This window comes from Aulonocara sp. 'chitande type north' Nkhata Bay, linkage group LG5 (genome assembly GCF_057382095.1).
Source record: "Aulonocara sp. 'chitande type north' Nkhata Bay isolate Kocher_YH1m ecotype deep benthic linkage group LG5, A_spYH_male_GT1.1, whole genome shotgun sequence".
Classification (NCBI taxonomy): domain Eukaryota; kingdom Metazoa; phylum Chordata; class Actinopteri; order Cichliformes; family Cichlidae; genus Aulonocara; species Aulonocara sp. 'chitande type north' Nkhata Bay.
In genome coordinates this window covers 19,769,717-19,792,848 of record NC_141348.1, presented here as the reverse complement: position 1 = coordinate 19,792,848, position 23,132 = coordinate 19,769,717, and the positions used below count along the sequence as shown (strand labels likewise).

The 23,132-nt window shown below is 41.3% G+C and overlaps 1 protein-coding gene across 2 annotated transcripts; it reads left to right on the top strand.

Annotated features, from left to right (window-relative positions):
• Nucleotides 1–1,710: 1,710 nt before the first annotated feature.
• Nucleotides 1,711–10,683, top strand: LOC147330245 (sterile alpha motif domain-containing protein 3-like). 2 transcript variants are annotated; one of them, XM_086291910.1, is made up of 5 exons: nucleotides 1,711–1,810; nucleotides 7,751–8,755; nucleotides 8,878–9,033; nucleotides 9,362–9,454; nucleotides 10,236–10,683. In XM_086291910.1, the coding sequence occupies exons 2-5, from the start codon at nucleotides 7,769–7,771 to the stop codon at nucleotides 10,551–10,553; spliced, it is 1,554 nt and encodes a 517-aa protein (XP_086148036.1). In that variant the 5' UTR covers nucleotides 1,711–1,810; nucleotides 7,751–7,768; the 3' UTR covers nucleotides 10,554–10,683. The 2 variants fall into 2 exon arrangements, with proteins under 2 accessions (XP_086148036.1, XP_086148035.1); XM_086291909.1 differs by lacking the exon at nucleotides 1,711–1,810 and adding an exon at nucleotides 7,246–7,424.
• The last annotated feature ends 12,449 nt before the right edge of the window (nucleotides 10,684–23,132 follow it).

Below are 23,132 nucleotides of genomic sequence, written 5' to 3'. Positions count from 1 at the left end.
CATCCAGGGAGAGATGATGGTTACGGGCACATCATGGTGTGATCTGTTGGTGTTGTCCAGAGAAGACATGCTGGTTCAGCGTATATACCGTGACAACGTCATTATCAAGATCATGAAGAAGAAATTGGACGAGTTCTTTTTCTATTACTTCTTGCCAGCAAATGTAAAGTTGTCATCGACATTATCAAATTAGTGTTGTATGCTGTTTTTCCCCTATGGGCCAGATTAACGGCCAACATAAGATGGGTTAGTGCAGTTTTTTTCTCCACTGCATTACTGAAGCATGCAACACTTTCTTTAATTTTTTCACAATAAAAACATCCTGCTGGTTTAACTCTTGAGCAGAAGAGTTCTGAACCTTTCCAGGTTCAGTATACATGATCAATAGCTTAACTCCACTCAGGTTTTTGTCTAAAATCATTAATACACAGTAACTAAATAGGAGGCTATGGCTTCATGTGGAAAATGCATGTTAGCATGATGTTCTCTGAACATTTGTTTTAAAGTCATCTTTTCTGCTGGCATTATTGTAAATGTAACTTTCTCATTACTTTTTATTGGCGATTTATGTATTTTTTGAACTTCTTAATTTGTGTCATTTTAGTTTAGTTTCTTTAAAAAAATAAAATCTGCCAGACCTTACATGCAATTATTTGTCACTTTCCCCTCCTTATTACTGCATGATTCCACGCTGTAGTCCTGCGTACACTGTGATTATTTTATTGAACTAATCAGTTTACCAATAATTTGCACAGTTCTTTGATTACTTTTTGTACAGTGTTAAACAAAGAGTTGGACTGTTTTTGAAATAAAAAGGTTTAAAGAGAAAAAGATATTTCTGTGTTGGTTTAAAGTTCTTTTAACTATAGAGATTGAAAATGTGACGTCACTCAGGGGTAAGACCGCAAAGAATTCTGGGAACTCGTGGCAAGAGGTACTAGCGCACGCAGGCTTTCAATTGAAATCAGTTATACAGCGATAAAAAGAAACACAAAAAATGGCAAGAAGCTGTTGTATTATTAACTGCAATAGCCGGTCGCATGACAGCCACGGGAAGCCGACGGGTAAAGAGATCGGTTGTTATCGGATTACGTCGTTGAAGAGAAATTGTTCGAGCCATGTTTCCGAAGTAACAAAGACGCGACTGGATTGCAGCCATTCAAAGACAAAATATAACGTCCCAGAACACTCCAGCTCACAGGTTAGTCTGCTCCAAGCATTTCCACAAAGGTCAGTCTGCTGTTGTAGTTAATGAGTCATTTTTCTTAACATAATTGGTGATATAGGTTACATGCAAGTCTGGCGCTGAACAGAAATTGTCGCTCCTTTGTTTATTGTGCATAAATAGTGAATTGTCCTGACACAATATTGCGTTTCGCTTCTGTTATTACCATGGTACACTGACAAAAACATATACTTTTATTCACAGGATAAAACAGTTGTTTTGTATCACTACACTCAAAAAAATGAACGGGATGAATTGTTCAGTTTAAAATAATTATTTATTTTCATTTTACTTAAAATATATGTCTTTGTTGAGTTAAAATATGTTTTTCTAATAAAGTCTACATAATTGTGTCTATTATTGTCTGTACAGAAGACTAATGTGTTACTTGAAGACATAACATTTAATTTAAGTTAATTAGGATTGATATACTTCATATATCCACAAGGTGGCAGTAATCCAACAACAGAGGTCATAAAAAACCAAAGAATAACAGGCTTGGGCCTGCTCATGCGCAAGACTTGAAATTTATCGAAAAAACGTTGTTTTGGCGGCAAGCTGCAGTTGGATTTTCATTTGTGAGAGGTAAGACCACGTCTTTCTTTGACTATGTTGTCTAGTATCTTCATATTGAGCATGGTTATATGTTGTGTTTGTCGCACAAGACATGTTACATATGTTGTCTATGCTTGTGCTGCGTTAGTTTTACTGGGTCTTAGACAAGTTAGAGATGTCAGATATTTCATCCTGTCATCCAAACAAGGGAACCGAGAGACCATTGGAAAGTTGGTGTGTATAGGTATACATCTAGGGCGGTATTTTTGTGCCTCTATTCTGAGCGCACGTAAAAAAAAATTTTTTTAAAAAATTCAAGCGCAAATGTTGCATTTTGAGAAAAAAATTCTTGAGTGAATAAAATTTTAATTTGAGCGAACCAAATTCATTGCTGCGTGCAAGAAATGTATTGTTTGCAATTATCCATCTACACATGAATTTGGACACGACGTGACCCCCTCTCACTCAGTTGTTGGTATTAGTGATGGGTCGTTCGCGAACGAAATGGCTCTTAGAGCCGACTCTTTGACGTGAACGACGAGAGCCGGCTCCTTATCGCGAGCCGTGACGGCTCGTGGGGGTTTTTTTTTCTCTCAGCCTCTCTCTCGCACTTTTTTCCGCTTCACTCTGCACGCGAGCCTTGTGCTTTACGCTGGGCAGAGGGGGGAGGGGCGGTAGTTACACTCAGTAGCACAGGAACAGAGCCAGAAGGAGAGAGAGAGAAAGAGAGCCAGGGACAACAACTTCACATTAGAAAGGTATAGTAATCATCCACAACTATTTTCGGTTGCAGATGATAAAGGATTCAGAAAGTGCGGATTCATGCGGGCCCATATGACAGAGAATGTGCATGTTCTTTTTGTTTTCATATTATAATTTATATTTGTGTTTTGCAGTGTTTTGTGTTGTTTTCACTTTAAATTTGTAAAAGGAAACAGCTGAAAATTTAAATAGTTAAAAGTTGAAATGTGAATAGTTGATTTTTGTATTATATGATTTATTTATTACATTTTATGTGGCGTGAATAAATAAAAGTATATTTACAGTGGTCCCTAGAGACAAAGCACATACAAACTTCAAATCACGTACGAACTCTGAAGCATGTACAAACTCCAAAACACGTAAAAACACGTACAAACTCCAAAACACGTACAAACTCCAAAACACGTAAAAACACGTACAAACTCCAAAACACGTACAAACTCCGAAGCACGTAAAAACTCAGAAGCACATAAAAACTCAAAACACTTACAAAAGACAACAGAAGTGCTCCAGGATGCTGGGCACAGTGTTGAGCTTTTGTTATCTTGTGGCTACACAATCCAGCAAGTACCAACGACCGGATTTGGTGTGTGATAGTAACAGGTAGATGAACTTTTTTTTAAATTATTTGAATATATTTGAGTGCCTGTGTATAAATACACAAACAATACACACATGCTTTCAATTGTGTAATTTAAGTGATCTAGTAGCTCTGCTTTGGAAGTTCAGTTCATGCTAGAAATGTGTTTTGGAGTTTGTACGTGTTTTGTCTCTAGGGGCCACCGCATATATTTATATATAAACATATATAAATAAAACCACTTTTTTACGTTAGTAATTCCTTTTGTGCATAATTTTATATTATTGTGAATAATAAATTAATTAAAGCAACAAAACAACCTGAAGAGCCGGTTCGGAGCCGAAAGAGGCGGCTCTTTTTAGTGAGCCGAGCAAAAAGAGCCGGAAATCCCATCACTAGTTGGTATTTGCTCTTGCTCAGATCTCTGCTCTCCAAACTCGATTTAGCTACATTCTGGACCTTGTTTCTGGAAAGTAGTAGCTAGCAAGCTGATTGGAGACTGTAGCAGCCAATCAGAATTTTAGCATCCAAGTCTGTGATTGGTTGGTTTTGTGGCACATTTAAAACGGTGTACAGAGAGTTGAGCGGATCTGATCAAGAGCAAATGCAAACAACTGAGCGAGAGGGGCTGTCATTGTGTGTGTATATGGATAATAGCAAACACTGAAATACATTTCTTGCATGCAGAAATGAAATTTTTTCGCTGAAATTAAACTTTTCTAAGATCAAAATAATTTTCTCCACAAAATGCAACATTTGAGCTTGCATTTCTTTTTTTTACTGCGCTCAGAATAGATGCACAGATGAAGTATGTCCCTCATAGAGCAAACCTGGGAATAAGATGAGATATAATAGTACAAATGATAAAATTTAGTGTGCCTGTTTATCCCAGGTTATTGTAAACAATTGTATTAACTGCTAACATGTTAATATCCTTACTTTGCGGAATGTGTAAGACACATTTTTAATGTTTCTTTGCTTGTTAAAGTGATTAGCTAAAGGGGTTCTAGGATATTTTTCCACTTGCTTTATTGAGATTGCTTTATTGTAATTTGAGAATCACACAAATGTCTAATAGCATAACAATGATAGCATGAAGTTGTGACATTTAAAATCCAAAAATTGAGGGCCAGAAGCCACTGTGACACCATTGTTGTGCTCTATCAGTCATCTGTATTATATGAAAATGGTCTGTAAAGACAGCATGTTTCCTAGCAGAGTTATACATATCAACATGGTTATAAATTAAATTTTGTTAAATAAACACTACATTTTTTTTAAATGAAATTATTGACGAAAAATAACTGGACAGACAGAAGGTCAACAGACCTGATAATTTTTTCTATAGAAAGTTGGCACATGGCAGTGTCAATCTCTTGCTTTTCTTCTGAGTAAGATTTTATTTACTTGTAATTCAATCAATAATTTTTAAGTTTTTTCCTGGCCTTTACCTGCTCCCTCTTATACTGATGTGGTGTATGTGGTATGCCTGTGCTTGCATGTGGTATGTGAACTGTCATACTTTTTTCAAAAAAAACTGTTTTACGAGTTAAGTTTTGTTTACTTTACTTTTATGTCTTCTCCAGATCTGAATGTGGCAGTGTAAAGGTTGCAGTGCAAGGACCTCAACTAGGGGCCAATTACTTAAACATTATAGATTAAAACATCCAGATTATGGGCACTGGCGCCCATATCCTTGCCCATATATTAGTTGTCCATGCACATTTAAGTCATGGAATGCACTCAGGTCCCATTTTTGTAGGATTCATAACAGAGAGAAATCACAGCAAACATTGTCACTGGCCACATTCAGCTGCCATGTTTGTGGATTCTCTGAAGTTACCTCTGAAAAGGAGTATTTTAGTCACATAAATTTGCATCTGAAAGCAAATGAAACGGTCCCATGCGTGTTCAAGGGTTGTACATTTATGACAAACATCTATGGAACATTCAAATCACATAAAAATAGAAAACATCTTGGTTATTCTTACAGTGACTTTAAAGGTGGAATAGTAACAGTAAGAGACCGTTTTAACAGGCCAGCTCCTGAAGGGGAACATGAAGACAGTGAAGTATTTGACGAAGGCCAGGTGGAAGTGCAAGACTTGTCTCAGACTGGGATCTCTAAAAGTGATGAGAGGATGATAGAAGAGAAATTTGCAGTGATGTTGCTTAAGCTGGAAAATGTACTCCATGTTCCAAGCAGTGCAGTGGATGAGTTTTTGCAGGACTTGCACTTCCTGATGAGTTCTGCATCCCTGACTGCAATAAATGCCATAGTTACAGATTTTTGTACAAAGCAAAGTCATATTAATCTTAATGTGAAAGAAATTGAGGATTTGGCCTCTGCAGTCTGCATCTCTAACCCTCTGACAAAAACACTTGGACATATGGGTACACTTGGAACTGCTTTTAAGCGGAAACAGTACTTCAGCAAAAAGTTCCATGTCGTTGAACCAATTGAATATATTTTGGATAAGGAGAGCAACCACACCTACCAATATATACCATTACTGCAGACCCTACAACAGCTCCTAACAAAGAATGGTATAGTAGATGACATAGTAGAAAACTACAATGCTCAATCCAAGGAAACTGAAAGTATGCAACAAGAATACAGATCATTTCAAGATGGAGAATTTTTCAAACAAAATCAGTTCCTGTCTGCTGATGAATTGAGAATTACCGTGATGCTTTACATTGATGATTTTGAAGTATGCAACCCTCTCGGTACTTCAAGAAAGAAGCACAAACTTTGTGCAGTGTACTGGATATTAAGCAACTTATCCCAAGACCAACACTCCTCTTTGTCATCCATCTACTTGGCAATACTGTGTAAAAGCAGCTACGTCAAGGAATATGGGTATGAAAAAGTGCTTGAACCTCTTTTGTGTGATTTGGCAGTCTTGGAGGAGCATGGGGTATTTGTCCCACAGATTGGAAAAAATATTAAAGGCATGGTACAGTGTGTAGCTGCAGACAATCTAGGTGCTCATGGGATTGCAGGTTTTGTGGAGAGCTTTTCAGGAGAGTATGTTTGTCGATTTTGCACTGGACGCTTCAGCGACTTTCAGACCAAACCGGTACTTTCTGGAGAGTTTACTCTTCGATCCAAAGACCTGCACAAAGAACATGTCAAACATGCAGTAGAGAGTGGAAAGCATTGTGTTGGAGTAAAAAGGCCATGTGTGCTGACGGAAAATCTTTCTCATTTTCATGTGACAACTGGATATCCACCTGACATACTCCACGATCTTTTGGAAGGTGTTGTTCCAGTGGAACTTGCACAGTGTCTGGGTATGTTCATATCCAAAAAATACATCACTTTGGACTCTTTAAATAAAGTGATTGTCAGTTTTCCCTATAAGGGAAAAGATAAAACAAACCGTCCACATATTGTTCCACGAACATTGTTAAGAAAAAATACAATAGGTGGCAATGCAGCGGAAAATTGGACTCCGTTAAGATTGCTGCCCTTCTTGATTGGAGATGTTATACCTGACGGTGATCCAGTGTGGGAAATCATTTTGGATTTAAAGGAGATAGTGGAACTTGCTGTTGCCCAGATCCATACAGAAGAATCAATTGGATATCTTCAGTTCAAAATTTCTGATCACAGACAGAAATATCAAGAAGCATTTCCCAACAAAAAACTTCTGCCAAAGCATCACTACTTGGAACATTACCCTCAGATGATCCGATGTTTTGGTCCTCTTGTTGGATTATGGACAATGCGATTTGAGGGAAAACACAGTTTTTTCAAGGAAGTGGCTCATCATACCAAGTGTTTCAAGAATGTTGCTCTAACACTGTCAAGGAAACATCAAATGCTGATTGCCTATCACTTACACTCATTACATCCACAGAAATCTGGAGTTGAAGTGTCAAGTGCATCAAGAGTTCCACTTGAGGTTCTGAAAGATGACATTTCTCTGCCTATCAAAAAGATGTATCCTGACATGACAGAAGTAAACATGACTAAAAGTGCAGACTATAGAGGGATCAACTACAGAAATAGAATAATCGTTATCTGTGGTTTTACTGATGGGCTGCCTGAATTTGGAGAGATAATCAGATTATGTGTTGTTCAGGGTACACTGAATTTCATTGTCAGCAAGTTTTCGTCTTGGTTTAGGGAGCACTACCGGGCCTTTGAACTGCAACCATGTACAAGTGGCAAAATGTCCCTGATAACATATGATGAACTGGCAGAGAAGTACCCATTAAATGACTACTTCATTGGTCCCCTTCGAATGGTTACATTGAAAAGATATCCTTACATCAAAAGCACACAATGAATATGTGAGTAAACAGCTGTAATTAATACCTTACTCAATATGCACTTTAATCTCACTGGCATAAGCACCTAAAGTAGCATCTGGCTTTATTGTGATGTTCAGCCACTAACTCCTTGTGACTTGTTGAATCTAACAGTCTGTTAGGCCCATCAGTACATCTTCTAGACAAGAAAACCTTTAATCTGTGTTTATGTTGAGATTAGCCAGAATTTTTCTCACTTCTCTGTTAAGTACCGTTGTGAAACATGTTGACATCTCAATTTTAATACTTTCAATTTTGTACGTAGTTACTGGATTTATGTTCATGTATATATATTTTTTCTTTTCTAGACTGAAGCACGGAATCGAATGATGGCTGAACCAGTAAAACTGCGGATCATCCTTGGTTCCAACAATACTGAAAAACTGACGATAGCATCGGGCATGCCAAAGTCTGTGGAGGATCTTTCAGATGAGAGCAAACGTCAGTTTGATATTCAGGGGGACATTAGACTCCAGTACATGGACAGTGACTTTGATAATAAGTTTATCAACCTTAAACGAATGGATGATATTCAGGACAAGAGCACAGTGAAAGTCATCTGTCTGACTGATGCTTCAGACTTTGGTGAAGTTGGGATGAACCAAAGTGGGGAAGAAACGTCACTATCATCTTCTGACACACTATTACTTTCATCCTCTGACTCCGAAACTGCTCGATCTCAGTGGCCTGCAGAATTCCAAATACCAAAGTTTCCGTATGACGTGGAGATGCAACTTCAAAGTGCAAACCAGGCTTTCATATCAAATGGAATTCTTCTGAACCCAGGACACAAACTTAAGTCAGACATTTTAGAAGCTCTAGCTGAGAAAATCATGACGTTTAAGGCATATCCTTCAAACTTGGAAATAGAATCTGTTGCTGAAGCTTTAATCAAAGCACATCCATGCTTAAGAGAACAAGGATCTTTCAGTGGTTTCTACGGATGGAAGATTAGCCTCAAGTACAAGATGGCAAATTATAGGACAAAGCTTAGAAACTTGGGGTGCCCAGAAGTGAGCATTAATTCCCTCAAGCACAAACCAACCGATCGATGTCACCCAGCATATGCTGTCAAAAAACCTAGAAAGGCAGAGGTAAATTTTTGTCCTCCTTATCCGGCTGGAGAGACCCAGGACAGCCTTGAAAGGGAGAGATTGGCATTGCTAACTGAGGTCAAGAAGAAGCATAATGAGATAGTTATCAAAGAGAAGATGGCCAGGACCTTTGCATACAGGAGGCAGGAACTTGTCAAAAACAATCCCATGATCGCCGACTTCAAGATCAGATGGCCAGGACTATTTAGTGTGGCTGAGGTATGAATCTTTATAAATAACAATAAAAGCTGTAATGGCTCCAGTAGTATGTATATGTGTACGTATAGTATATATAAATATAGTTACAGTACAGTATGTTGTGTTTGTTGACATGTTTTTAGGTAGAAGCAGAATTTGTAAGGATTACTACTGCTCCACTGGTTCCGAGGTTTCTTGCACAACTTGACCAATACACTGACCAACTAATAAAAGTCTTCAAGAATAAAGGAGGCGCTGCAGGGAGGAAAATCAGGCAAATTTTGGCCCCAGCCACACAGGTGCGTTTTTCTGTTCGCAGCAAAATGTTATGGCATTATAAGATCACTTTCAAATTTAAACAGCTAGTGTATAGTACCTGTAAGTTCCATTTTGGTATGCAAAAAAAGATGCCGTATTAGTTTGTCTTTCCCTCTGTTGCTTAATATGGATATGTATAATATGGTGGAAACCCTGCCCACATGTTAAATATTCATGTGATCATTAATTGGTCTTGTGTACATGTCTGTGTCAGCAGTGGATATGTCATTCATTTTGCATATACTGTCAGTTTGTGTCATTCTAAAGTATTTCTGTTTTCTCTTTCTGTACCTCTGTCACTCTCTCCAGAATGAAACTATTGAAAAGAGGAGGGAGTGTGTCCTCAGGGCACTACCTCTTTACCTAAATGAAGACCCAAGCATCCTCTTTAAAGAATACCTGGTTGGTAATTTTAGCGTAGTCTTTATCTGTATTAAACCAAATCTTGAATAACTAATGTTGTCACATTGTTATAATTTGCATGGAATCTGTTTAAATGCTTTGGGGTAATGTTAGGAGTTTTCCTGTAATGCAACTCAGGTCAGAATAAATGACACTCAGACAGGTTTGCAGGTTTAACGTGCACATGGGTGAGAGTTCAAACGGAGACTCACACTCCGCAGCAGTCACCACCCTTTATTTATACTCAAGCATGTTTGCGTCACAGTCACATGAATGGAAGAGATAACATATAACAGTAGAGACTTCATCACATGCAGGAAGAGATAACATACAATGGCATAGACTTCGTGCTGAGCTTGCACAGTGTAACTTCTCTAGTAAAAAGAGCAAACACATCTAGAGAACCTCAAATGAAATGTACTTCTATACATAAACATAATAAAATCTTTCAACAGGAATCTTTATGTATACACACATTTCAGGAAGAGTTATGCAATGTAATGCAATCCAATACTAAAAAGTTAGTAATACATAATACTTAGAGGATGCATATATATATAATGGTGATTCTATTTAGTATTTATTTATTTAACATTTTTTGTTAAAACTGTAGTCGAAAATAATGGCGCACCAGGGTGCAGAATCATTAGTCTTCCTGATATTGTGTTTATTTCATTAAAGGGTGACTTTGGCTTTTTTTTTTTTTTAAGGATGCATTTTTCTGTGTTTTTGTGTCTAATTCCCAATGCGATGGGTTTTTGTTTTACTCTCTGTTTTAAAGGATTCTGATGCTACAGCTGTTCAAAGGGAGCTGGAACAAATTACCCTTGGTATCTTCACCATCAGTGTTGAAGGAGGTGATGCCAGCACTCCTCCAGCTGATGTGGGTATAACCATCGAGGGTGTTGAAGTTCTGCATGACCTGGGAGACATGGCCTCTGCGTGTGCGGTCTTAATGGGTGTGATATATGCACTCAATCTCAGTTATCCTCGGGAACTGAAAGCTTTCTTTGAGGTACTTCAGAAGGTCTTCCTTCATCTGGATGCCAGCAGACTCTCAACAAAGGTACAGATGCTCAAGAATAAACTGTATGAATAATCCAACCCTTCTTTTATTTGGATGAATGTTCTGTCAGATGGACAGAAGTTTTTGGGAGGCGAATAAAATGGAAATTTGGTTTAAAAAATGTTGTTGTTTTTTTTGGTGGGGGGGGGAACCAAAATTTGAGAGAGATTTAAAACATTTGTTTGTAAACAATTGCAATTACAGAGATTTTACTCTTTTTGGGGGCGGGGGGGTTTAGGGCCTACTAAAAGATTATTCAAAGTATTTAGATTTAAATGGTTTCATTGAGAGACGATACAGGATGAATGTGCATTTTGCCGCATTTTAAAAAAGAACAATTCTTTCCATGTTAAAATGTTTGCCACTTGAGTTTTTTCCCTATACAGTGGTAAAATAAATGCTGTCAGTGGCAAGTGTTAAATGAGTTCTGTTAAGCTGCTGCAAAAAACTGAAAACTGGCAAGCTGTTTTATTGTCAGATCATAATGTTTGCATATTTTATTCAAGTTTTATTTGGGATGGTGATATCATTTTGGGAATATTAGTAGACTATTTGTTTTTATTATTATTATTATTACTTTTTTTTTTTTTATCTAACCTGGTGACTGGAACCTGTTTATTCTGTTCTTCACAAATTTGTCATGGGATGCCGTCCAGGATTGTGGCTGTTAAGGTGAATAGTTCATTTTGATTTGTTAAAGGTTTTGTGGTCAACCTATTATGTGATCTTAAATGTTTTTTCTTCTGTTTCTGGCAGAGACATTTAATTTAAAATCGTTATTTTTATGGTGCATCTGTGTGCATACTATTAGTTACTAACCTTAATGGGTTAATAATGTGTGGTGCAGCTGTTTTGTTAAAGAAATGTTTAATGAATGTCTTGGCAATAAAGGAAATTAAAGAAAATAAGTGGCTTGTATTAAATTCATTTGTGTGGAACCTGTTGACAAAATAGATTTGTGTAAAACTAATTAGTAAAGCACAATTTCGCTGAAAATATAATATTTTAATTAATCTAACTTAAATTTAACATTTAAATACCACAAACAAGAAATGTGTTCACAAAACGAATCTAATCTATCTAACCTGTAAATACATAATTTATGTCCATACAACATAACTTGTTTTAGGTGGTCTTAAATATTGCTTGTTAATTAATCCTAAATAGATTTATAAAATTGGCTCACTTCAAAAGGATTGTTTTACTTTAATGCAAGTTTATTAAATTAGATGACCTAAAGACTTTTGCTTTAAACTAACACAATTCAATTTCGTGGAACCTGTTGACAAAATAATTTTAATTAAAGTCAACGTTTCATTTTTTTGAGTGCAGGTCTTCTAAAACCCTTTACCATCTTCCCCTTTTTGTATAAAGGTCATTTTTTATTCTTACAGTTCTTCAGTTCTACAGTTCTGACTCTAACTCCTGTTATCTTTCAGATTTCCAGAACTCTTCCAGAACTCAGGAAATCACACGATAGGGTGGGGCCAGGTTTCACAATGAGCTCACCTGAAACCCTGGCTGATTGTGACCCACACCCGTTTTCACACCTTGGCTCATGTGATTAGGTAGAGGATCATCAGGGGGTCCTTTTGTCCCTCTTTGGGGGGAAACTCCCACTGGGTTTAAATCTGGGACTCTCCACCTTTTGACCCTTAGAACTGAAGAAGCTTCTCTGATGAGAGGTGAAACGTCTTCAAGCAACTTAAAGAAGTCCAGACACTTTTCTTTTCAAGCTCCTTAGACTACAATGACCTGGATGACTGAGAACCTTCACAGACAACTCTTCATTATGTTTACATGTACCTTTAACTTCAACCCCAGGTCATATTTGGTATATATTATAGAGTTGCACATTTTGTAAATACAATTGATATGAAGAAGCAGCAAGGTCTAGGTTGGCACACAGCTGTGTTTGTAACAGAAAGTTTTAACTTTTTCGAAACCTGCTCTTACCAAGCTGATCGTGCAAATGAGCAACTATTTCTGGTGTAAACCTCTTAGCATCCACCAGGTTGCTGGTGAACCACTTAGAGTGGCATGGGCACTCGAAGCACTTTATAGCCTCATTCACGCAAGCACTTTTTTCTATGCTCAAGCATTTTCTAACACTGATATTCCAGTGGATGTATCGGAGAGCAACTTGGGCTTAGTACCTTGCCCGGGGATCAAACCACCGACCCTCTGATTAGTAGCTGACCTGCTCTAGCTCCTGGGCTACAGCCACTGAAAGCAGGAAATATAGCAGTCCAAACATGAAGATGCGAAAGCATGGATGACATTTGTGGTGTTTTTAAAATAAAATATATATAAATAAAAAAAAAAGATCCTTTTTTGGGCCTGATGAAAGGACCTCTGGCGTAGGATCACTGAGCTGATTGTCTGCATGGCAGTGGAAATTAGGACTCTACAATAAATATATTGTAAATAAATATATTTTTATATATGTAAATATACCATTGCCCTTCTGAATGTTGTTGTGCTCTTTTGCCAAAACATTAATTGTGCAGGTTTAGAACACTGCTGCAATCAATGGAGTGCTTTGTATGTAAGATAGCATTGTGTCAGAGGTGCCTGTGGTACTCTTTGAATTGATGGCAGCATAAAATTGGAGAATATTTTAAGAGGAGAATTTGTGTCCCAAAGATGAAAACATCCTTTAGAATAACAGCTCCTCACTTTGGGAAAATTATTCTAGCTTTGTGACAGTCAGTATGAGTTGTTTGGAGAAAACCAAACAGCCTATCAGTACATAACTCACAGCATTATGACCATTATCTGTCTTATGGTTTTATCCCTTTGATGCAGCTTTGCAAACCTAAGCTGTTCTGCCATGTGCTTTTCTTAGAGACGAGAGGCCTTTTCCTTGTATAGCTTCTAAAGAAGCCATACTTGTTCAATGTTTTTCTGATTGTACTGTCATGAACTTAAGCATTTAACATGCTAACTTCTGTAGCATCTTAGATGTAGCTCATGGTGCTTTTGCAACCATTGCATGGTCTTATTTTGATGAGCAACACCTATTTAGCCACTTAATTCCCATGAAAGCAATGAGAGCCTACTGAGTGTTTTACAAGACGATTTAGAAAGTGACAACTTTCTTTTCCACATGACTGTATAAATGGATTATCTTGACCCAGGGATGCCATTTAGATTGAGAATATGGGAAAGACCCCATGAAGGATGGCTGAGGATGGGGAGAATTCTCCTATGAAGACAAGACAGGAGCCTTTGTACCAACACCAGCAGTTTCTATGGACAATGTGGCCATCTGTTTCAAATGCAGTACACAGATCAAATAAAATTTTATTATAACTGTGTGATGGCAGCAGCCACACAGGGGTAAATTAGTCCATTTTTCACTTTATTATTTTGCTTTGCAGTATTCTTCATTAATATAATTCATTAATCATTTGGTTAAACCTAACACTGGTATTATGAGGCGCGCACATAGTAGCATTGTATGGTTTTTCTAAAATGTTTTGTTATATTAATTATGTTTCTCTTTCTTTGAGTTACCTGGGTTTGGGCGGTGGCTGTTTCCTGTCTGGGCAAAAGGCGTGGCTGAGGACTCTGGGGACAAAATGCCTGCTCAGCAGGATCAACCATGGGCTTACCAGGAGCAGGGGTGTTTTAGGTTTAGTTGGGTTATTCTGTGCTTAGTTAATATTAGTGTGTGTTTTTGTTTTCCCCCTATTGTGTTCAAATGGTTTGGCCAAATCATTATAAAAGCTACCCTCATGTGTCTTTTTAATTAGGTCAGTTTGTGAGTTAAGTTGTGTCTCACTTTGTTGTTTAAGTTTTTGGAAATTACTTTTTGTAGAGTTATATTTAGTTGACCTGTTTTATGGGCCTGCTAAGTATGGTTTTGAATTTTGTTAATTTTGGACTTTTTGAGGGTTAAAATAAAGAAAACCCTTTTTGAAGATATTTTTGCTTGTGTCCTCTTTGCTTTGGCTGCTTGGTCCCTCACAATTGGTGGCAGCAGTGGGATCTGCCAGTTGAGGACACAGTATTTTTTTCTTTGAGGCTTTTTCACCCCCAAAAAAAAAAAAAGAAAAATGCATCGTGGAGGAAAGGTGGAAAAGAAGAAAGGAGTAACTGTTCAGAAGGAAGCTGATGCTGAGGAGGAAATTGGAGTCTCTGAAATGGTGGAGAGCACTGAGGTTGAAGAAAGGGAGCCATCTCTGTCAGATCTGATGTCAATATTGCAAGCTCATATGGGTCAACAGGAGGCTCGGGAAGCAAGGCAAGAAGAGGTAACTGCACGACAAGAACAAAAATTCAAAGCATTGCAACATCAGTTTCAGCTTTTACAGTTAGAGGTGCAGTCCCGGACATCACCAGTACCAGAGCTACCATTACCTACCACAGAGTCACCAGAGTCAAGGGAGCTACCTCACATTCCTAGTTCTCCTCAAGCTCAAGCTGAATCCAGTCAGTCATTATCAGGTCAGTTTTCATTGCATGAACCCAGACTGGAAAAGTTGACTGATAGTGATGATATTGAGCATTTTTTGACTACATTTGAACGCATTGCCTTAGCATATCGTTGGGAAAAAACAGACTGGGTTTTTCGATTAATACCACTGCTAACGGGCAAGGCAAGAGGGGCATACGTTCATATGGATATTGATGACTCTCTCAGCTATGACAAAGTTAAAGCTGCAATTTTGTCCAAGTATGATGTTAACCCGGAGACCTACAGGCAGCGATTCCGTTCACTGGAAGTCAGGCTTGATGAGAACCCTAAGGAGTTGTATGCTCGACTTAAAGATCTGTACGGGAAATGGATTCAGCCAAAAGGTAAAACGAACCAAGAAATTGGTGAAATAATCATCCTTGAACAATATTTGAGAATGTTGTCCCCTGAGCTACAGGTTTGGATTCGAGAGCACAATCCGTCTTCTGCAGCGAAGGCAGCTGAGCTGGCAGAAGTGTTTGTAGCTGCCAGGAGGAAAGGGCAACCTTGGACCTGTAATGCAAATAAAATGCCAAAGGAAGGCCCCAAATCAGCCCAGATGTATCATCAAAGGCCATTGTCAGCAGAAAAAACTCCTGTGGGTGAGAACCAGTTTGCTGGCAGACCATTAAAAAATTCAAAAAAGATTGTTTGTTACCTCTGTGGGTTAGAGGGCCACACAAAGCCAATGTGCCCAAAAACCTCAGCTAAGATGGTTCAAATGTGTTTCATGCCACGTTCACATGCTGAACATGGGCTCCAGTGTGACCAGACTGTTAAAATGATAAAAATTGAAGCTAATGGAACAACTTTAAGAGCTTTGCTTGATTCTGGCAGTTCTCGTACACTGATACACAGAGATTTTGTGCCCCCCAATATTGTCCGTGTCAGTGATACCATCCCCATTTGTTGTGTGCACGGAGATGAGAAGATGTACTCAACAGCTGACATGTACATTAAAGTGAATGGACAGACTTACCTTTTAAATGTTGGGGTGGTTGATAACCTGCCTTATTCAGCTATTCTGGGACGAGATTTTCCAGTGCTTTTTGATTTGTTGGAGTCAGACCAGAATCATCAATGCAATGTGGCTGTTACTAGAGCCCAAGCTCAAAAATTTAGTGAAACCTCAGAAGTTTTCAGTGCCTTGCCATTTTTTGATGAGGAATGGGAAGTTGCACTTGTGAAGCCTCGGAAAAGTCGCAGACAGAGGAGACAGGAGAAGTTCCAGCATACTATAGTACACCCAGAAATGCATACTGACCCAGACTTGCCTTTGGGACTTCAAATTCCTGGCAATATAATAGAGTTGCAAAAAACTGATGCTAGTTTAGCTTCCTGTTTTCAGCGAGCAATAGACAAGGACCAAGTAGAGGAGGCAGGCATTAACAAAAGTGACTATGTCTTGCAAAATGGCATACTTTACCATCAGATGGGCTCACTTCTGAAGCTAGTGGTCCCCCAAGAGGTTAGAGAAACTGTGCTTAATTTGGGACACTCTATTCCCTGGTCTGGCCACCTTGGTAAGCACAAAACCACAGCTCGTATTAAACAACATTTTTTCTGGCCTGGCCTCCATAGAGATGTAGCCTACTTCTGTAAGAGCTGTCCTCAGTGCCAGATGACATCCTCCAAAGTCCCTTCCAAAGCTCCACTCCAACCACTGCCTATTATTGGTACCCCATTTGAGCGCCTCGGAATGGATATTGTTGGACCTGTTGAGAAGAGTAAGTCAGGGAATCGCTATATGCTTGTAATCACTGATTACGCAACTAAATATCCAGAGGTCTTCCCACTGAAATCCATCAAGGCAAAATCAGTAGCTTTCTGCCTTGTACAGCTCTTTGCAAGAGTAGGGTTCCCACAGGAAATACTGACTGATCAGGGGAGTAACTTTATGTCCAACTTACTAAAACAGGTGTACAAGCTGCTGGGCATTAGAAGCCTGAGGACCACCCCATACCATCCTCAGACTGATGGGCTAACAGAACGGTTCAATCAGACTCTGAAGCAGATGCTCCGGAAGGTGGTAGATAAGAATGGTGCTGATTGGGATCAGTGGCTTCCTTATCTTCTCTTTGCCTACAGGGAAGTGCCACAAGCCTCCACTGGTTTCTCTCCGTTCGAACTTTTGTATGGGTATGAGGTACAAGGACCTCTAGCCCTCCTAAGAAACATCTGGGAGGGAGGCAAGGAAAAGATGGACTCTGTTAACATTGTTTCCTATGTTGTGCAGATGAGGGAGCGACTGCAGAAAATGAGTGAGCTTGCTCAGTCAAATATGACCAAAATCCAGCAGAAGCAGAAGTTTTGGTATGACCGAGCAGCTCGTCAGAGGTCTTTTAGTCCTGGACAAAAGGTGTTGGTGCTCCTCCCCACTGACAACAACAAGCTATTGGCTAAGTGGCAAGGGCCCTTTGAGGTTCAGAAGAAATTGGGGTCCACTACTTACCAAGTGTTCATCCCTGGAAAGCCACGCTCCAGCAGGGTTCTGCACATAAATCTATTGAAGGAATGGGCGCAGCGCCCTGAAAAGACAGCAGAGGTGATGCTCATAAGGGGTGTGCCAGAGGAAGAAGAGGTTGGTGAGCAATACTTGCCTTCTGCTGATGTGGTAGATTTTGACCTTAGTCATCTGCCAGATGATAAACAGCTTCAGGTGAGAGCTGCATGCAACTCTGAGGTGCTTCAAGTGAATCCTGGCCGAACAGATATTGTTGAGCATGACATTGTCATTAAAGAGGGCGTCGCAGTAAAGCGTTTGAGCTACAGGATCCCTGAACGTCTGCTAATATCCCTGAAGAAGGAAGTCGACCTCATGTTGTCCTTGGGGATCATTGAGCCATCAAAGAGTGAGTGGTGTAATCCAGTGGTCCTGGTGCCAAAGAAGGATGAAAGCATGAGGTTCTGTATAGACTTCAGGTACCTAAACTCAATATCACTGTTTGATTCATACCCCACACCACGCATTGATGATTTGCTGGAACGGCTGGGGAAGGCAAAGTACTTGACCACACTTGACCTGTGCAAGGGATATTGGCAGGTGCCACTAACGGAGCGATCAAAGAAGTTGACTGCCTTTCGAACACCTTGGGGTCTCTTCCAATTTACAGTGATGCCATTCGGGCTGCATGGGGTTCCAGCAACCTTTCAGAGATTAATGGACCAAGTACTATGTGGTTTCTCAGATTTTGCATCTGCATATCTTGATGATATTGTCATCTACAGCACCACATGGGAGGAACACTTGGAACATCTGCATGCTGTCTTCGACCGTCTTGGCACTGCTGGGTTGACGGTGAACCCCTCTAAGTGTGTTTTTGCCTCTGCTGAGACTGCGTACCTGGGCCATGTGATTGGGAATGGGGTGATCAAGCCTCAGGTCAGTAAGATCCAAGCCATTGAGTCTTGTCCTCTCCCACAGACAAGGAAGCAACTAAGATCCTTTTTGGGCATGGCAGGCTTTTATCGTCGGTTCATACCACGATTCTCCACCAGGGCAGCTCTACTAACGGACTTGATAGGCATCAAGTGTCCTAATCAGATTAACTGGACAGAGGAGGCTATAGCAGCTTTCAAGGACATCGGTCAATCACTGAGTAGCGAACCAGTTTTGTACAGTCCAGACTTTAATGAGCACTTTTTCCTTCAAACGGATGCATCTCATAGGGGTCTGGGAGCAGTGCTACTTCAAGGTTTGGAAGGAGAACGTCATCCTGTTGCTTATATCAGCCGAAAGCTGTTCCCGAGAGAGGTTCGATATTCAACAGTGGAAAAGGAGGCCCTTGCAATCAAGTGGGCCCTTGATTCCTTCAGGTACTACCTTCTTGGAAGAGAATTCACCCTGGAGACGGATCACAGTGCACTTCAGTGGATGGAAAAGATGAAAGATAAGAACGGAAGGATCACAAGATGGTACCTTACTCTGCAACCTTTCCGGTTTGTCATCAAGCACATTCCTGGGAAGAACAACGTTACCGCCGACTTCCTCTCTCGCTGTACCAGCAAGAGTCCTGAAGAGGGGGGGTGTGTGATGGCAGCAGCCACACAGGGGTAAATTAGTCCATTTTTCACTTTATTATTTTGCTTTGCAGTATTCTTCATTAATATAATTCATTAATCATTTGGTTAAACCTAACACTGGTATTATGAGGCGCGCACATAGTAGCATTGTATGGTTTTTCTAAAATGTTTTGTTATATTAATTATGTTTCTCTTTCTTTGAGTTACCTGGGTTTGGGCGGTGGCTGTTTCCTGTCTGGGCAAAAGGCGTGGCTGAGGACTCTGGGGACAAAATGCCTGCTCAGCAGGATCAACCATGGGCTTACCAGGAGCAGGGGTGTTTTAGGTTTAGTTGGGTTATTCTGTGCTTAGTTAATATTAGTGTGTGTTTTTGTTTTCCCCCTATTGTGTTCAAATGGTTTGGCCAAATCATTATAAAAGCTACCCTCATGTGTCTTTTTAATTAGGTCAGTTTGTGAGTTAAGTTGTGTCTCACTTTGTTGTTTAAGTTTTTGGAAATTACTTTTTGTAGAGTTATATTTAGTTGACCTGTTTTATGGGCCTGCTAAGTATGGTTTTGAATTTTGTTAATTTTGGACTTTTTGAGGGTTAAAATAAAGAAAACCCTTTTTGAAGATATTTTTGCTTGTGTCCTCTTTGCTTTGGCTGCTTGGTCCCTCACAAACTGTTATAACCTCAGGATAAAAATGCTCGGGAACTCAAGTGCTAGTTTTAGGACGTTTACTGACCACTTTTAGAAACAACCACAGCTAGTCGCACACATACAGGAAACTGTCCCACACATAACATTCCGGCAGGGAGAACCCTGAAAAACCTCTGAAGGTTCCGGGGTTCAACGCCCCCAAACATACATTAACAACAACACTGTCTATAACACTTCCCCCCCCTTAAGCAAAAACCCACAACATAGCAATTATGCATAAATACAAAAAGAGAGGGAGAATTCAACACCACATTATTTTAACAATTCAGTCTATCAGGGGGCTTGTGCTGCCTCTTTGACCTTCTCAGTCCTGCTGCTGGGTTCTCTAGGCTAGGAGCCTGCTGAGCTCCTGTGACCGGGTTCGGCTCAGGTGACTTAGATTGCTCCACCAGCCCTTCTGGTGATACTGAAGAACCAATCCCGATCTCAGGGGCTGCTGACACGACTTCCCCTTCGGGTGAACCACTCTGAGGCCCCACAATGTCCACAGCCCTGTCTCCACCATGTGCGTGCGAACCACTCTGAGCCCTCTTCTCAGCTCCATCCGTGCGGGCTCTCACATGATCCTTGTGCCTGCGAACTTGTCTGCCATCCAACAACTCCACCACAAAAGATACTGGCCCTGAACTGTGGTGAATGACGCCAGGCAGCCACCGTGAGCCACCCGTAAAGTTTTTGATATACACACGGTCTCCCTGCCTGAAAACACAGCCTCTGGCATGTAGATCATGTCTCACCTTCTGCCCACCTTGTGACTGGGCGACTCTGGCTCCCACATCTGGGCGAAGAAGGTCCAGATGAGATCTGGGCTTCCTCCCCATCAGCAACTCCGCTGGGGACAAGCTTGTGGTTGTATGAGGCGTGATGCGATACTGAAACAGGAAACGGCAGAGCCTCTTTTCTATGGAAAGACCTGGCATTTTTTTTAGACCGTCTTTCAGCGTCTCCACGGCGCGCTCCGCTAAGCCATTGGAGGCAGGGTGGTAGGGTGCTGTGCAGATATGTCGGATCCCATTTCTCTCCATAAATTCTTGGAAAACCCCACTTGTGAACGTGGGCCCATTGTCCGTGACCACTGCCTCTGGTAATCCATGTGTTGCAAAGATTCTCCGGAGTGTGTCTGCGACGACTGGGGCTGTGATGGTCGGCATTATGTGGGCATCCAGCCATTTTGAATGCGCATCCACCAACACCAGGAACATGTGGCCCAAAAAGGGGCCGGCAAAATCTAGATGAAGCCTGGACCATGGACGGCCAGGCCACTCCCATGGGTGGAGTGGGGCAGGTGGTGGCATTTTTTGGTTTGACTGACATTGAGAACAGGCTTTTACCTTGTCTTCCAAGGCACTGTCCATTCCCGGCCACCACACGAATGACCTTGCCAGACTTTTCATCCGAGAAATCCCTGGATGAGCCTCATGGAACACTTCAATGATCTGTGACCGACCTGGAGGCGGAATAATGACTCGGGAACCCCACAGGATGCAGCCATCTTGAACACTGAGCTCCTGCTGACGCTTGGCATACGGTTTGAGCTGATCTTGCTCCACTGTTGCTGGCCAGCCCTGCAACAGCCACTGTTTAACCCGAGATAACTCTGGATCCCGTTCAGTCCATGCTTTGATGTTTTTAGCACAGACCGGAGAGTTCGCCAGCTTGTCCAGCAAAAACACAGTTTCTGGGGGCAAGTTCGACTGGTCGGGGACTTCCGGGAGGGGGAGGCGGCTGAAAGCATCTGCATTCGCATTTTCAGGTCCCGCCTTATAAACAATGCGATACTGGTATGCCGACAGTGTTAATGCCCAGCGCTGAACCCGGGCTGAAGCCATGGGTGGGATGCCTTTTGTTTCACTAAAGAGACTCAGGAGGGGCTTATGGTCTGTAACAACAGTAAATGGGCGGCCATACAGGTACTGATGAAAACGTTTCACAGCAAAAACTATTGCTAAGCCTTCCTTCTCAAGCTGTGAATAGCCCTTTTCTGCTGCTGTGAGCGTGCGTGACGCATATCCGACCGGTTTCTCTTCCCCCTCTTCCATACGATGGGAAAGAACAGCTCCTATGCCATACGGGGAGGCATCACAGGACAGGACCACCTCCTTCTCCGGATCAAAATGCACCAGGAGTGGTGCCGATTGTAACAGTTCTTTTACCTGTCTGAAGGCCTTCTCCTGTGCTTGGGACCACCTCCACTGACTGTCTTTGTGCAGCAGCCCGTACAGGGGAGCAAGCATGCTGGAGAGGTCAGGCAAAAACTTCCCATAATAGTTCACTAAGCCCAAGAATGATCTTAGTTCAGCTACATTCTTTGGACTCGGGGCTTCTTTTACTGCCCTCACTTTCTCTTCCAGTGGGGACAGGCCCTGTGCAGAAATGCGATGACCCAGGTATGTCACGCTAGGGGCTTGGAAAACACACTTACTGCGCTTCAAACGCAACCCAGCTTCTGAGAGCTTCTTCAACACCTGCTCAAGGTTACGCAGATGCTCCTCTTCTGTTTTACCTGTAACTAAAATGTCATCCAAGTAAACAGCAACATCAGGAATGTTTTGCAGAAGATTGTCCATAGTGCGCTGAAAGATAGCCGGACTGGATGCAACGCCAAACACCAGGCGGTTGTACTTGAACAGCCCCTTGTGTGTGTTTATTGTCACATATTTTTTTGATTCCTCATCCAGCAGCAACTGCTGGTAAGCATGACTCATATCCAACTTTGTGAATGTCCGACCACCCGCCAGTGTGGCAAAAAGGTCATCCACTCGAGGCAGAGGGTAGGCGTCGAGCTGAGAGGCTTGGTTCACTGTCAGTTTGTAATCACCGCATATACGCACCCCTCCGTCCTCTTTCAACACTGGTACGATCGGGGCTGCCCAGTCCGAGAACTCTATTGGCTCAATGACCCCTATCTGTTGTAGTCTCTCCAACTCTGCTTCCACCTTGGCCTTCATGGCGTATGGTACAGTGCGTGGTTTGAAAAAGCGTGGCCGGGCAAAAGGGTCCACACACAGCTTCACAGTGGTGCCCCGGAGAGTGCCCAATTCATTCTTGAACACATCTGCATACTTTCCCAGTAACTCTGCTATTACCGTTACATACCTGATTTCCCTCCAGTTCAGGCGGATTTTCTGCAGAAGGTCACGACCCAGCAGACTAGGCCCCTCCCCTTTCACCACCAGCAGTGTTGCTGCAGCTTCTTGACCCTGATATGCTGCATGCACCTCTATAGCACCAAGCAGGGGAATGCATTCACCTGTGTACTGTCTAAGGCTTATCTCAGTCGCTTGGAGGGCTGGTGCCCCGCCCGAGTGCCACAAGCTGTGGTAGGTGGCTTGGCTGATCACCGAAGCTGAAGCCCCTGTATCCACCTCCATTCGTAGCTCCTTCCCATTTACCTGGATAGTGGCATAGATGGGCTCCGCACAGC

Bases quoted from the DNA above. Each gene is read 5' to 3' on its own strand.
- LOC147330245 (XM_086291910.1), top strand. From the start codon at position 7,769: ATGATGGCTGAACCAGTAAAACTGCGGATCATCCTTGGTTCCAACAAT. The intron at 9,034-9,361 runs GTGCGTTTTTCT...CACTCTCTCCAG, and splicing joins TTTTGGCCCCAGCCACACAG to AATGAAACTATTGAAAAGAG. The intron at 9,455-10,235 runs GTTGGTAATTTT...TCTGTTTTAAAG, and splicing joins TCCTCTTTAAAGAATACCTG to GATTCTGATGCTACAGCTGT.